Below are 12,122 nucleotides of genomic sequence, written 5' to 3' on the forward strand. Positions count from 1 at the left end.
TCATCATGCATGAGTTTGATTCAACTCATTCAGTTAATATACTTTGATTCATTCAAAAGCGTCATATAAGAGACGAAACTACTTTATAAAACTATTTTATTGTTAAAAGAGCTTCGTCTGAATCTCTGGTAAAATGGTAAGTTTCGTAAAATTTATAAATAAAACGAAAATTTAATAAAAACTAATTGTGCTAATCTGTTTGTATTAGTCATCTTGTATAATCAATTGTTTATATATATTATTTTTCAAATTGTAAATAAACAGTTTATTTACGGTTTGAAAAATTATATATTTTATATATAATTTATATATTTTTATTATAAACTGATGTTGCAGTGTGGATAGTTAAAACTTTGTTTTATACTTATTTTTTGTTATTGAGTGAAGTTTTTTTATACAACTCATTGAAGCATTTTTAAGTTGCATTAAGATGCAAGTAGTGCAAGAGAAATGTCGAACAAAGTATGTATTTCTGGATGAAATACAGTACAGATACAAAGTATGTATTTCTGGATGAAATACAGTACAGATACAAAGTATGTATTTCTGGATGAAATACAGTACAGATACAAAGTATGTATTTCTGGATGAAATACAGTTCAGATACAAAGTATGTATTTCTGGATGAAATACAGTACAGATACAAAGTATGTATTTCTGGATGAAATACAGTACAGAGCACAAGTAGTTATCCAGGATTTAATTTTAAATAAATTTTTTGGAAAAATAGTGTAGCTGAAAATAATTACTTTAATATATGGATTTAAATAGTTTAAAGTTTAATACAGTGTGTGTTGCATGTAGGTTGATGGAATTTATTATTTAATACATAATCATATACTGTAATGATAATATTTTTTTATTTAGATAGTATATTTCAAAAGTAATTATGCTGATAAGTAATTTAGTTAATTATAAAAAAAAAAAAGTTTGTTACAATTACAAAAATGTTTTTGGCAAGTTTAGTTCAAAAAAATTGCATAGAAGTTTTGTAAAAGTAGATGTTATACATAGTGTATTATTCATGTTCAGTAAGTTAATTAAGCTACGAATATTAAAATGTCGCAAAAGTTTAAGAACGAATAAAAACTTAAAAAGGTAGATTGTATACCAGAATCTAACAAATTAATCTAACAATTTTTTTTTTTTTTTTTTTTGTGCAATAGTTTTGTCTTTGAGTTCAAGGTTGTTAGTTTTTTTAATATAAAATTATGAGTAATATTAAAATTATTCTTAAAGCTAGACTTTGTTAAAACAAAATTATATCAAAATATATATCGCACTAAATAAGAACGCAATTTTATATTCAGTTTATTGTGTATTTACCGTACCGCAAACGCGTCTATTTAACTCCATTACAATGAGGATAAATAATTAATTAATGCATTCAAAAAGCAGTTTCCACAAATAATTAAAAGTTGCATTAATAATTAAAATTTTGAGTCTCAACTATTTTTTGGCTCTTTTTTCCAATAGGTTAGTAATCGAACTATTTTGGTTTATCCTAAAAGTTTTTTACTAAAAAGTGCAAGCAGTTGCTTTGGCGCAAGCAACTTCTTGCACTTTTTAGTTTCGTAATACATTCCTTAATTTTATCAAATTATAAATTTATTTTATACATCGCAATAAAGTGATTGCGACTAATTTGATGACTACTTTACTTATACTTTACGCATTTTTAATATTTTGAAAAACAGTTGTTCGAGTGCAAAATGTTGTTGAGGACTAAACGATTATTTGTTAAATAATATTCATTAAAAAAAAAAAATTCGTATTTAGCGTGAATGTATTTCTATACATCTTGGTCAAGCTGGTTGTCAGATTGGCAACGCTTGTTGGGAGTTATATTGTCTTGAGCATGGTATTAATCCTGATGGTACTCCAGACGTTGAACATAAACCTGAACCTGGAGATTCGTCTTCTTCTTTTTTTACAGAAATGGAAAGTGGAAGAAAAGTCCCTCGTGCAGTTTTTGCCGATCTAGAGCCTTGTGTAATTGACGAGATTAGAACAAAATCTTTCAAAAATTTATTTCATCCGGACCAACTTATATCTGGTAGTGAAGATGCGGCAAATAACTTTGCAAGAGGACATTATACAGTTGGTAAAAAACTTTTAGACAAAGTTTTAAGCTACGTCGTAAAACAAGTATGTGCAATTTAAATACTTTTTGCATTAAATTATTTAAAGATTAGTTGTGTTCTTTTTTTTTTATCGCTTCTAATAATAATTTTTGTTTAATATAGACCGAGGCATGCGATGGTTTACAAGGTTTTCTGGTATATCATTCTTATGGTGGTGGAACTGGTTCAGGGTTTACTGCTAGGCTTATGGAAGCTCTTTCTGTGCAATTTGGGAAAAAAAGCAAGTTGCAGTTTTCCATTTATCCCGCACCGCAAGTATCTACTGCCGTGGTTGAGCCATATAACTCTGTGTTGACTACGCATTTTACTTTTGATCATTCAGACGTCGCTTTTTTATTTGATAATGAAGCAATTTATGATATATGTAGAAAAAATTTAGATATTGAACGTCCAACATACGTAAATCTTAACCGACTAATCAGTCAAGTGGTATCTTCAATAACTGCATCTTTAAGATTTGAGGGTATCTCATAATATACGCTTTGAATTTTTTTTATTTGAAACAATAAATTATTTATTATAAATTTATTTATAGACTAATTTCATTGAATTGCAAAAATTAAAAGATTTATTTTGCCCGTTGTAAATATGTATAAATTTTGCATATATGCAAATTGATACCTGTTTATACGCATAAATAGGTATCAATTCGCATAAATGCATAATTTTTACACATTTACAAACGACTTCGTATAACCTTTAAATTTTTGTCTTAAAAAGTCTTAAAAGGGTTCCAACTTGATAGTTTAAAAAGAAGTTTAAAATTAATAAATAAAAATTACATATCTTATTTTATGCTTCGTAAATTTTTTATTTTTTTAATTAGGCGAACTTAATGTTGATCTGAATGAATTTCAAACAAACTTAGTTCCCTACCCGCGAATTCATTTTCCATTGGCTAGTTTTGCTCCAATCATATCTCGTGAGAAAGCAAACCATCAAAGCATGGATACTCATGAAATCACGAAAAGCGTTTTCGAGCCTGGTAATAAAATGGTTAAGTGCAATCCAAGTGGAGGAAAATACATGTCATGCTGCATGCTTTATCGTGGAGATGTTAGACCGCGAAATGTTAATGATGCAATTTCAAAAATTAAACAAATGCAGAACATACATTTTGTAGACTGGTGTCCCACTGGCTTCAAAGTTGGAATAAACAGCCAAACACTTGTCATTCCTAAAGGTATGCTACTATAACTTAAATTCACGACCATGATTGTGTCGATTAAATAGTTTATATTGGTATCTTTTTTTAGATAGCGAAATTGCCGGTGTAAAACGTGCTTTATGTATGTTAAGTAATACGACAGCAATGGCCGAATTATGGAAAAACTTAGACAGAAAGTTTGATTTAATGTACAGAAAGAGAGCATTTGTACATTGGTAAGTATTTACTTTAGGTGTGTTCTATTGAAAGTATTTTAATAAAACAACAAATCTTTAACAACAATTAATATATAGGTACGTTGGAGAAGGAATGGAAGAAGGAGAATTTAGTGAGGCCAGAGAAGATATGGCTGGATTGGAGCGTGATTATGCTGAAGTTGGTGCAGACGCACCCGATGATAAGGCTGGAGAAGATAATCAGTATTAAAAATATACACTTTTTTTAAAAACGCACTCATTGCATTGTAGCTCTCATTTCAAAGAAATAAATTTTTTGTCTCTTGATATAATTAGGTTGATGTTATTAAGAACGAGTTTACTCACTGCCTAAATAGGCAGAATGAAAAAATTAGTAATTTCAAAAAATTTAAAATTATATTTGGTTCATTATTAACAGTATGTGTCTAGTCGAGTTAATGAACGCAGTTTTTATTTTATTTTTAATCAAACAGTTATCACAAGTGTAAAACGTAAACAGATCCTTTTCGTTACGAAAAGGATCTGGTTACGCAATATAGCCTTTAGTATTTCTAATAAACTGCTAAAATGCAAAACTAATATCTGTATTATTTCCTGTGTACAAAAAAACGTTATTTTTTGTTTAAAGCAATAAGTCAAGACCATCAAATGTTATAGATAGAGCGAAGTTTTTTAGCTATATAATATAAGCGAAGTTTCCCAGCTATATAAAGCTATATAAAATAACAACTTCATACACATAATGTACAATATTAAAATTTTTTAGATCAAGAAACTCAAATTGAAACTATTAACCCTTTGACTGCGGTTTATTAACCCTTTGACTGCGGCAAGCCACAATCATGGCTTTTAAAACTGATCTTTTAAATTATGACCTATATTACAAAAAAATTATTGCTTTTCTAAATATCATTCATTATTTATACAATAAAGGCTTAAATTTTTTGTTTATAAAATATGTAGATGTAATAAAATAAAAAATAACATACAAATCTCAAAATTTTTTTTTTTTTTCATTATCAGTTTTTTTAGTTAAATTTTTCTGAGCATCTTTTAATTTTATCAAGCTGGCGTGTTGACTCAACACGCCAGCAACCAAACTTCAATATAACTCTGGCTATTCAAAAGGAAATTAAAAAAGAAGTTGAAAAACAATTGAAATTGGTCTAATTGCTTGCCGCAGCTTTGCAACACGTTGAGACAAAAAAATGTTGACGTGCGAAGATACGAATGGTAGTGTCTCATTAAATATGAAATATTCGAAAGATTGAATTATGCTGACTGCAAAAAAGCAGCAAAGCAAGCTAGGAAGCAGCGTAAGTTTGACATTAGTGATGAGCATCAGATAAATTAATCAACAGGAACTCCAACAACAACAAAAACAACAAAAACAACAACAACAACAAACATACTCAACGTTTTTCAACTTAACTTTTATCAAATTCAAATATGTTCAAAGTTGATAATGAAATTGCACCCATCTTATTCAACTCATTTTTTTAAAAAGTGAATTATTTATACCCAGCACGATTTTCGAATAACATTTGTATTACATTCAAAAACAAAGTATTCCGCTACTAAGTTTTCGATCGCAATTAGAAGACCTATATTATGGAACACGCTAATAAACAATGAATTAAAACTATTTCTTACTTTGATCAATTTAAAAATAAACTTAAACAAAAACTTTTGATAATTGGCAACGAACGAGACTTCTGAAACTTTTAAATAGGAATAATCACTTGTTTTTTACTTCTTTTTTTTTACTACAATTTCGATCATATTTATTTTTGATCTTGGTCTGAATCATTATAAATCTGAAATATAAACAGTTGTAACAGTAATATGTTTTATAAAATGCGTGTTTAAAAATGTGTAAATAGGTGAGTACTTTTATATTTCTCGTATATGATATTCAATTTTTAAACTATAATTTTGTGTTTTGTATAATAGAATTTCTAAAAAAATTTATTTTATATGAAGTATACATTTTAATATATAAATATTGTTCATAATACTAGCTCCAAACTTTCCTTCTTTTGTTGTTCATGTTTTATCTCCTTTTAATTCATTTGAATTTTGAAATCTTAATAAATAAAAGTTAAAAAAAAAAAATAATCTGACGTCTAAAATAGAACAAAAAAGATACACTTCTAAACCCGTAATCTCACTACTTAACTCTGGCTAGAGTAGGAAAATATTCTTAACTTTTTTTTAAACAAAAAAAAATCAAGAATATTTTTTGTTGAAAAAATAATTTCTTTTAAAGATTGTTTGAAAAAGTAATAGGTCAATTCCGATGAAAAAACAAAATTAGGCCGTACTATTTCATTCCAGAAAAATGGTCCAAAACGATATACAAAATTGAGGTCGTTTATTTTTGAAAATTAGATTTTTCTAGAATGCTATTATTACGTAGGTTATATTTATTTTGGGGTTTAATTTTGTAAAGGTTTACAAATACATCGGGGGACAAGTTCTTTACACTTGTACATAAAACACAAAATGTTAATTACATTTAGCTGATAAACATTTAAGACGTCCATTTCTTTAAAAAGCGGTTTAGAGTTCGAAAAATGATTTTTAAAACTTATTATGCGAGCTGCGTGTTTCTGATATCGATAAAGAGATTTAAGTTTAGTTTTATATGTACTTCTCCATATAATATTTGCACAATTTATTTGACAATGAATAAAAAAGAAGTATAGTTGTGTTAATTAGTTTTTGTTTAAAATACCTCAAAACTTGTATAGAAATCCAATGCTTTATGCAATTTTATTAGAAATATTATTGATGTGTGATTTCCGAGAGAGATTTTCTGCAATAAAAACTCCTTAAAATTTTGTCTCTTTTTCTCTTTTTAGCATTACATTGTCGATAAAAAAACCAGGCACATTTAAAGGCAGTAACTGTTTTTTATAGTTTGGGTAGAAAAGTATCCATTTTGTTTTTTCAATATTTAAAGATTTTTTTTTTTAAATCGAACTGATTTTCATAAAGAAGTTTATTGATAATTAGATATGTGTACACTCTGTTATACATTTTTCTTTCTAATATTTTTGAAAAAACTGGAAGAACAGAAATAGATCAGTAATTTGTTATATTGGTCGGGTCTTCTGTCTTAAAAATAGGAATTACTTTTGCTATTTTCAGAGAGTCTCGAAGAGAACCTTGTTAATAGATGATTTAAAGATTTTGTAAAGAATCTCTTTCATGGCGTCATAAGAATCACAATATTTACATTTACATCGTCAGGTCCAACTGATTAATTTCTTTTTTACGATCTAAAAACTATATCAAATTTCTCAAGTGTTAGGTTCGTAAAATGTAAAGAGTTTGATTTTTAAATTTCATTTGTTAATTTATAATTTGTTAAAAAGGATTTTGTTTAATAAATTTGCTCCTCTTGTGGAAAAGAATTTGTTAAGTTTAGTCGCAATTTCATTAATATCATTAATTATTTTATTTCCAACTTTTATTGCAAGTGGCTGAGAGGTTGAAACTACTTTTTGTTTTCCTGTAATTTCTTTGAATAATTCTCAGACGCGTTTTAAGTTATGTTTGTGCTGCGTAAGCAACTTATAATAATTTTTTTTTTTTGCATTTTTGCGGAGTTTTTTAAACAGATTTTTGTAGTTTTTGTAATTTTGTTTATGTTTTTTGGATTTTGCTTTTAAGTGTTTATTATACAACTTTTGTTTTAGTTTTGAAGGCTTTTTAGTCTCTTAGTTATTCAAGGAGATAAATGTCTTTATGACAAGGAGATAATATATCTTTAGGACAAGAAAATGATATTTCTTTGTGACAAGGAGATAATATGTCTTTATGACAAGGAGATAATATGTCTTTTTGAAAAGGAAATAATATTTCTTTGTGACAAGGAGATAATATGTCTTTGACCTTGAGAATTAGTTCACATATTGGAAAACTAGCGTCAAAGATTTTAAAGAAAGTTTAAAAGAATGTATTATAGATAATGTTTATGTTATCATTAAAGTTAATGTGATTCCAGTCCTGCTGTAAAATGTGATCTTAAGATCACATTTTACAGAATGATTTTAAGTTACCATTGTTAACAACTCACTTTATTATTGTCATTCTACCCTCGTTTTTTGATTTGATAATCTGATTTTAATTAAAAAAAAATATGGGAATTTGATCAAAAACATCAGTTTTTATAATTCCTTTTTTATAGAGATTTATCAAATAGTCTTAGGTTAAAATATTATCAATTAAAGTCGTCAAATAATTTGTAATTCTAGTTGGGGTATCTATTATTGGTATGGTTCCCATTTCAAATAAACTGTTATAAAATGTTTTTATGTTTTGGTTTTCGCTATACTTAATACAATCCAAAGTCACCCAAAATATAATTATTTTTTTCCCTTTGACTAGTTTTTTCTATTATTTCAAAAATCGACCAAAATTTGCTGTTCTTCCGGTTGGAGGCCTATAGCAATAGCTGAATTTTTGTTTATTACTTCGATTGTTAAGATCTCTTGATCCGTATCAGAAGTACTCATACCGCACAGTGGGCCAGGCTGTGACAAAAGTCAAAAAATTTTGTTCTTAAAAAACTTTTTTTAGATACGTGTATAGTATATATCATGGCCTTTATAAAATATATATATATATATATATATATATATATTTTATAACTGTTTTAACAGTTACAAATTAAAGAGGGGTCTTTTCAGATATTCAAAGCAACTAAAAATTCATTAAAATATGCTCAACTTTATTTCTTCACAAATTTAAAATTAATTTTATTCGTTGCGCTTTTTTTAGTAAACTTTGAAATATATTTATAGTTAATTATTTTCTTGCAATAATAACAAAATATGAATGTAAATTTTTTTTTTTGTTTAAATATTGTTTAAAATAATGGGTAAAATATCTTTACAGCAATTATCAGAGAGGTATATATATAACCTAAAACACTAGCGAACACATTTAAAAGTAAATACAACAAATGGTTAACATGTTTATTATGAGGTAAAATTAGTTTTGGCTGCTACTTCTTGCAACTTTGAGCACAGTCAAGCTCTAAAGCTGAAAACATTTTCTACAACATTTGAGGGGGTTTAAATATTTGATGTTGATGTAACTTAAAAATGCTAAAAATTTATTAATGAATTCTGTTAATTTTGATGAAATGAGGATGATAAAAATATGTTATTCTTAAATTTGAGAACTGGCTGCCTGAAATAGCTCTACCGCATTCTCCCTCATCTCTACCACATTCTCCCTTGTATGGAAATAACTAACATTAAGGTTGTCACTTAAGTTAGGGTTACTTTTGTTTTTAAATTATTACTTATTTCGCTTTATACTTTTTATACATTTACTTTTTTTTAGTTGTATGATGAAATATTTTGAAACTTTGATAAAGCAACGCAATAATACAAACTTGAAGGTTCAACTAGTCAAAGGATTTATAAACAAAAATTTGTTTATAATCAGAAAACAGTTCTCGTAATTTATCAAATGTAAATTCTTTATTTTTCATTTGTGTTGTTTTTTTAGAGCTATTTACAAGTACAGATGAAAAAAAAGTTATTTTATGGAGAAATTTAAAGCCATCGTCAACCGTTCATTAAAGACCTCTAAGTTTTGAGTTTAAAAAAGAAAGTAAATCTGCATTGATTGATAAAGAAAGTAAACTTAAAAATGAAATAGCAAATTTGATTTCATCTATCACTATTTTCGAAAGGCGAAAAAGTATCTATTGCAAACCATATCGAAATGAATATGATTAATGAAAAGGTGCACACTGCTTTATGCAACGCAATTGACTCTAATCAGTCTTGCTTTGGCGTGTGTAGCTCATCAGAAATGGATAAAATTGAAATTTTCATTAAAAAAAGCATTCCACTCATATTCTGCAGTATGGTCTTTTGAGCTTGCATGCTTGGATAAGGTACTTTGAATGCTTATTGCATTTGCACATAAAATAAAAATTAAATCTTGGCAAGCAAGATTTTTCAAAGCCAAGAATTCAGTAATGGAGCAAAAGAATTTAATTCAGAAAAGGTTCTTGAATAAAGGTTTTTAAGTTGATAGTAGATCAACCAAGACCAGGTGGTAGTAAAACGCCAACGAAGGTAATACATCTAGGATAGCTTTTTTAAATGAAGACATATTTAGTGAAACTACAAGAACAAATAAAGTGTTAATTGAAAGATTGCATGCTATACTTTGTTGTATTTCTAGTGATTTTGAATAAGACATTGTATCATGTACATAAGATTATTGTTTTGAAACTGCCAGATATTTTGTTGAATGTTACTCCTGGTACTATATACCTCAAAGTTATATATATATATATATATATATATATATATATATATATATATATATATATATATATATATATATATATATATATATATATATATATACAATGCTGTATATGTATAATAATAAAAGGGAGAAATTGTTTGGAGTAAAGAAATTAGTTGTTTAATTAATATAAATTTTATTTAAATATAATGCTATGGCTAAGTAGTTTTGCTATGCAAAATTAGTAAACCATAGGTGACATACCACCTAACTTCGCCCTGCAAATTCAAGTGCGGCCGTGGCGCAGTGGTTAGAACGCTTGCTTTACAACCAGGAGATCCAGGTTCGAAACGAGCTCTGGACATATTTTCGCGTCACGGTAAGGAAGGAGGCGTGAACTTCCTGGTTAAATGCATTTCCGCGGTGCTCTGTGACAAGACCGTTAGGACTTCTTGGGGCACCTAAAAAAAAATAAATAAATAAAAAAATAAAAAGTAACCATAGTAACCTAATATAAAAAATCACTCAATCTTTTATCAGAAGCCAAATTAATACACATGCCAAATACGTTGCACAAATGAAAAATCTCTACCTACCAGAAACAGGTTGTTGCTATGCAAAATTATATCCACAATAACTAAATATAAAAAAAAAAAATTTGTAAAAAAGCTTAGACCTCATATTTGTACTCATGTCAATTTTGATAAATGCAGCACTAACGAAAAATCTCTAAAATTAAAAATAATTGTTGCTATGAAAATTAGTTATCCATAACAACTAAATATAAAAATTATCACTTTCATCGTCCGCTCTTATTATCGTTTCGTTCTAAAAATATCTCTTTAAAACCTTGAAGAAAGAAAATTAGAATTTGATTCAAAATCTTTTTAGAGCACCAAGTTTCGGTTACACAAATCACGTTAAAACAATTGTTGGTTTCGTAAATTAAATTAAAAAAATTTTCGAAACTCTTTTTTAACTTCTCATATTCACGTGAATGACATTAAAATAATCACTTTTATTATTCATTCCTATAAAGTTACTAACTTTATTTTGTTGAATATAGGAGCATACAAATGCAGGCAAATTAATTTCGTTAAAGTAATATCTGGATCGAGTTCTTCATACGATTTAAAATCATTAATATGAAAAAATGTAAAAGCATTTTCAAAATTATTATTATTTTTCGAATGAATTTATTATTCTTTTTTATTTTTTAATCTGTTATAAATAACCGTAAATATACTTTGTTTTAAGATAGCTAAGTGATTATTTTATTGTACACGACTTTAACAATTTTACCTGATGCTCGTAGTTCTTTTGCTTGTCGGAAAAGTTGTTTGCGAATACTAATTGTCCGCTCTCTAAAATCTTCGTTAACATCCATGTTTTCCTTCCACAATTTCATTTTCTTTGTATTTTTCGAGAATGTTTTTACGATCTTTAAAATTGAGAAACTTGACAACGATAGTTCACTTTCTTCGCCTACCTTTCTACGCTTTACCTTTTCTTCCAGCACGATGAGCTCTTTCAATTTGTACACCGTTAGTATCCAGTTTTTTTCTCAATAGATTCTTAATCAATTCTTCTCTTTTCTCCCATATTTCGCCTTCGGTTTCCTCAATACCCTCAAATCGAAAGTTGTTTCTTCCACTTCGGTCTTCTAATTCAACAATTTTATTCTTTAGTGCTTCACTTTCATCGTTTAAAAATTTTTGATCAAGTTGACCCGGTGCATTTTTTTTAGTATTATTTAATGTTTCTTTTATTGTTTCGTATTGTTCACTAACAAACTCGATGTTTTATTGGTCTCATTAAGTTCACGTTTTAATTCTTTGTTTTTTTTCTTTTATAATGATCAGTTTGTTTTCTAATTTTTGTATACGATCATTAAAGATTTTTATCATCGTATTTTCATGAATTTCCAATAAATCTTTTACTTGACTTAAGGAGAATTTGTTTGCCATTATTTAAAAGAAGGTTTATTATAAAGATTATAAAAATATAAATGGATATAAATGAGAAGGTTTGCAAAACTAGAGCACACCTTCAACAGCCGCCATGTTTATATGATTTTTAAATTTTTGTTTGAAATCTTCTGAATGTTTTTAAAGACAAGGTTTTCCTTCATATCTTCTAACTTGCTGCATTTTTATATCTAAACGATAGCTAATGTGTAGCATGCACTCACAAAAGAAAATCTGTTTCCCAATCCAAGCAACAAAATTATCGGTGGTAAAGTTTTTTTCAATTTAAACATTTTAAATTTAATTTAAAAAATATATTTTAAGTGTTGCTTTTAAAACCAATAACTTTTTTTATTAAAAAATA

The 12,122-nt window shown here is 27.3% G+C and overlaps 1 protein-coding gene across 1 annotated transcript; it reads left to right on the forward strand.

The window, feature by feature from the left end:
* Nucleotides 1-18: 18 nt before the first annotated feature.
* Nucleotides 19-3,820, forward strand: LOC100204057 (tubulin alpha-4 chain). Its single transcript, XM_065812444.1, has 6 exons — nt 19-136; nt 1,780-2,148; nt 2,247-2,607; nt 2,971-3,327; nt 3,401-3,527; nt 3,606-3,820. Exons 1-6 carry the CDS (start codon nt 134-136, stop codon nt 3,736-3,738), a joined length of 1,350 nt encoding a protein of 449 aa, XP_065668516.1. The 5' UTR covers nt 19-133; the 3' UTR covers nt 3,739-3,820.
* Nucleotides 3,821-12,122: the final 8,302 nt, after the last annotated feature.

The sequence above is a fragment of the Hydra vulgaris genome, chromosome 12, assembly GCF_038396675.1.
Source record: "Hydra vulgaris chromosome 12, alternate assembly HydraT2T_AEP".
Lineage (NCBI taxonomy): Eukaryota > Metazoa > Cnidaria > Hydrozoa > Anthoathecata > Hydridae > Hydra > Hydra vulgaris.

Bases quoted from the DNA above. Each gene is read 5' to 3' on its own strand.
- LOC100204057 (XM_065812444.1), top strand. The intron at 2,149-2,246 runs GTATGTGCAATT...TGTTTAATATAG, and splicing joins TAAGCTACGTCGTAAAACAA to ACCGAGGCATGCGATGGTTT. The intron at 2,608-2,970 runs GTATCTCATAAT...TTTTTTAATTAG, and splicing joins TGCATCTTTAAGATTTGAGG to GCGAACTTAATGTTGATCTG.